Consider the following 2,500-nt stretch of genomic DNA (forward strand, 5'->3'; position numbering starts at 1 on the left):
TGGCGGAGCTGCGCCAGGAGAACCGCCGCCTCCGCGAGCGGCTTCACCAGGGGGCGGGGCTGCCCGGGGCCGAGAGGCCGGCCAGGGCCCGCGGGGAGGCCAGGGCCCGGGGGGAGGCCCGGGGGGAGGCCCGGGGGGAGGCCAGGGGGGAGGCCAGGGGGGAGGCCAGGGGCCAGCAGGAGACCGGTCAGGAGGCGCTGCAGGCCCTCCGCTTCCAGCTCAGCAGCCAGAGCATGGAGCACCAGAAGCAGCTGCAGGTCAGACACGGTCCAGATCCCAACCCACGTTAGCCTATCAGCACCAGGCACTGTCCAGATCCCAACCCACGTTAGCCTATCAGCACCAGGCACTGTCCAGATCCCAACCCACGTTAGCCTATCAGCACCAGGCACTGTCCAGATCCCAACCCACTTCAGCCTTTCAGCACCAGGCACTGTCCAGATCCCAACCCACGTTAGCCTATCAGCACCAGGCACTGTCCAGATCCCAACCCACTTTAGCCTATCAGCACCAGGCACTGTCCAGATCCCAACCCAATTCAGCCAATCACCACCAGGCAGATGGCAGATAATAGACCTGATCATTTTCACTACAAGATTTGAGATGTCTTTTCTGACCAGTGTTTGTTGACTTCAGTAATGCTGAGAGTGTGTCGTCCATCTCTATCCAGATAGTGAACAAGGAGTTACAGGAAGTGAGGTCACAGCTAGAGGGGAAGCAGGAGATGGCTGTTGTCATGGAGACCAGAGTCAAACAGCTGGAGGTGAGGCTTTTCACTTCTCCGAGACACAGGCCCATGTTTTCTGACTGGAACAAGTGGTCCTGTTACTGTACACCAGTAATGTGAAGCCTTTTCCTCTATCAAAGGTTTTTGTCTGTGAATTAATTTCTTATCGTTTAAAAGATAAAAACCTAACTGTGTTGATCAGAGTGAGAATCAGGGCTACGCTCTGGAGATGGAGGAGAAGAGCGCTCAGCTGGCCGCGTCAGAGGACCTCATCCGCCAGGGCGAGGAGGAGCGAGGCCTTCTGAAAGAGAACCTGACCAGGTTCGGCTTTTAAGAAAACGCTTGAAATGTCTGGTTCATGTTTGTATTGTCTGGTTCATGTTTGTATTGTCTGGTTCATGTTTGTATTGTCTGGTTCATGTTTGTATTGTCTGGTTCATGTTTGAAATGTCTGGTTCATGTTTGAAATGTCTGGTACGTGTTTGAAATGTCTGGTACGTGTTTGAAATGTCTGGTACGTGTTTGTATTGTCTGGTACGTGTTTAAAATGTCTGGTACATGTTTGGAATGTCTGGTTCATGTTTAAAATGTCTGGTACATGTTTGAATTGTCTGGTACTTTTTTGAATTGTCTGGTACGTGTTTGAAATGTCTGGTACGTGTTTGAAATGTCTGGTACGTGTTTGAAATGTCTGGTACGTGTTTGAAATGTCTGGTACGTGTTTGAAATGTCTGGTACGTGTTTGAAAGGTGCCCCTGTAAGAATAATACATTTTCACCATTTATATTTTTGAGGAATTCTCCTCAGAGTTTTTGAGGCTGGTTTCATCATCCACGACCCTCTGCTGGTCAAATACCTTGTGTATGTTGATAGTCCATTACCTTACTGTGCAGTGTGTATTATACACAATATGAGTCCATACCAGAGCCAGAGTAGCTGGGTAGCGGATGATGTGTAGGGGATGATAGGTAGCAGATGATGTGTAGCGGATGATGTGTAGCGGATGATGTGTAGGGGCTGATGTGTAGGGGCTGATGTGTAGCGGATGATGTGTAGCGGATGATGTATAGCAGATGATGTGTAGGGGCTGATGGGTAGCGGATGATGTGTAGCAGATGATGTGTAGCGGATGATGTGTAGAGGATGATGTGTAGGGGCTGATGGGTAGCGGCTGATGTGTAGCGGATGATGTGTAGCGGATGATGTGTAGCGGATGATGGGTAGGAGCTGATGTGTAGGGGCTGATGTGTAGCGGATGATAGGTAGCGGATGATGTGTAGCGGCTGACGGGTAGCGTGGTCTTGCGCAGGTCTCAGGAGGGCGTGGCCGAGGCCCAGCGGACGGCGGACCAGCTGAGGGAGAGTCTGCGTCTGGTCACCCTGGACCAGCAGAGCTCCGCCCTGAGGGCGTCGGCCGAGCTAGACGACCTCTACAGAACCAAGACCAACCTGGAGGAGAGGCTGATCGAGCTGATCAGGTAGGAGAGATACTTCCTGTCACCTGACTAGAAGAGCTGATCAGGTAGAGCTACTTCCTGTCACCTGACTAGAAGAGCTGATCAGGTAGAGCTACTTCCTGTCACCTGACTAGAAGAGCTGATCAGGTAGAGCTACTTCCTGTCACTTGACTAGAAGAGCTGATCAGGTAGAGCTACTTCCTGTCTGTCACCACCTGATTAGCTGCCGGTCCTGTGTGTGTGTGTGTGTGTGTGTGTGTGTGTGTGTGTGCGCGCATGTATGTATGTGTGTATATGTTTGTGTGTGTGTGCGTGTG

The 2,500-nt window shown here is 51.6% G+C and overlaps 1 protein-coding gene across 1 annotated transcript in view; it reads left to right on the plus strand.

Moving 5' to 3' along the window:
- Positions 1-2,500, plus strand: part of LOC311316298 (FYVE and coiled-coil domain-containing protein 1-like) — a 16,636-nt gene that overhangs the window by 6,088 nt on the left and 8,048 nt on the right. The window contains exons 7-11 of the mRNA XM_084447140.1: positions 1-104; positions 146-257; positions 675-763; positions 930-1,048; positions 2,037-2,204. The exon at positions 1-104 is cut by the window's left edge and continues 1,837 nt beyond it. Of these exons, the coding sequence (XP_084303266.1) occupies positions 1-104; positions 146-257; positions 675-763; positions 930-1,048; positions 2,037-2,204 (592 nt within the window). The remainder of the gene's footprint in view (positions 105-145; positions 258-674; positions 764-929; positions 1,049-2,036; positions 2,205-2,500) is intronic.

This window comes from Borostomias antarcticus (assembly GCF_949987555.1).
Source record: "Borostomias antarcticus genome assembly, chromosome: 12".
In the NCBI taxonomy this organism is placed as follows: Eukaryota; Metazoa; Chordata; class Actinopteri; order Stomiiformes; family Stomiidae; genus Borostomias; species Borostomias antarcticus.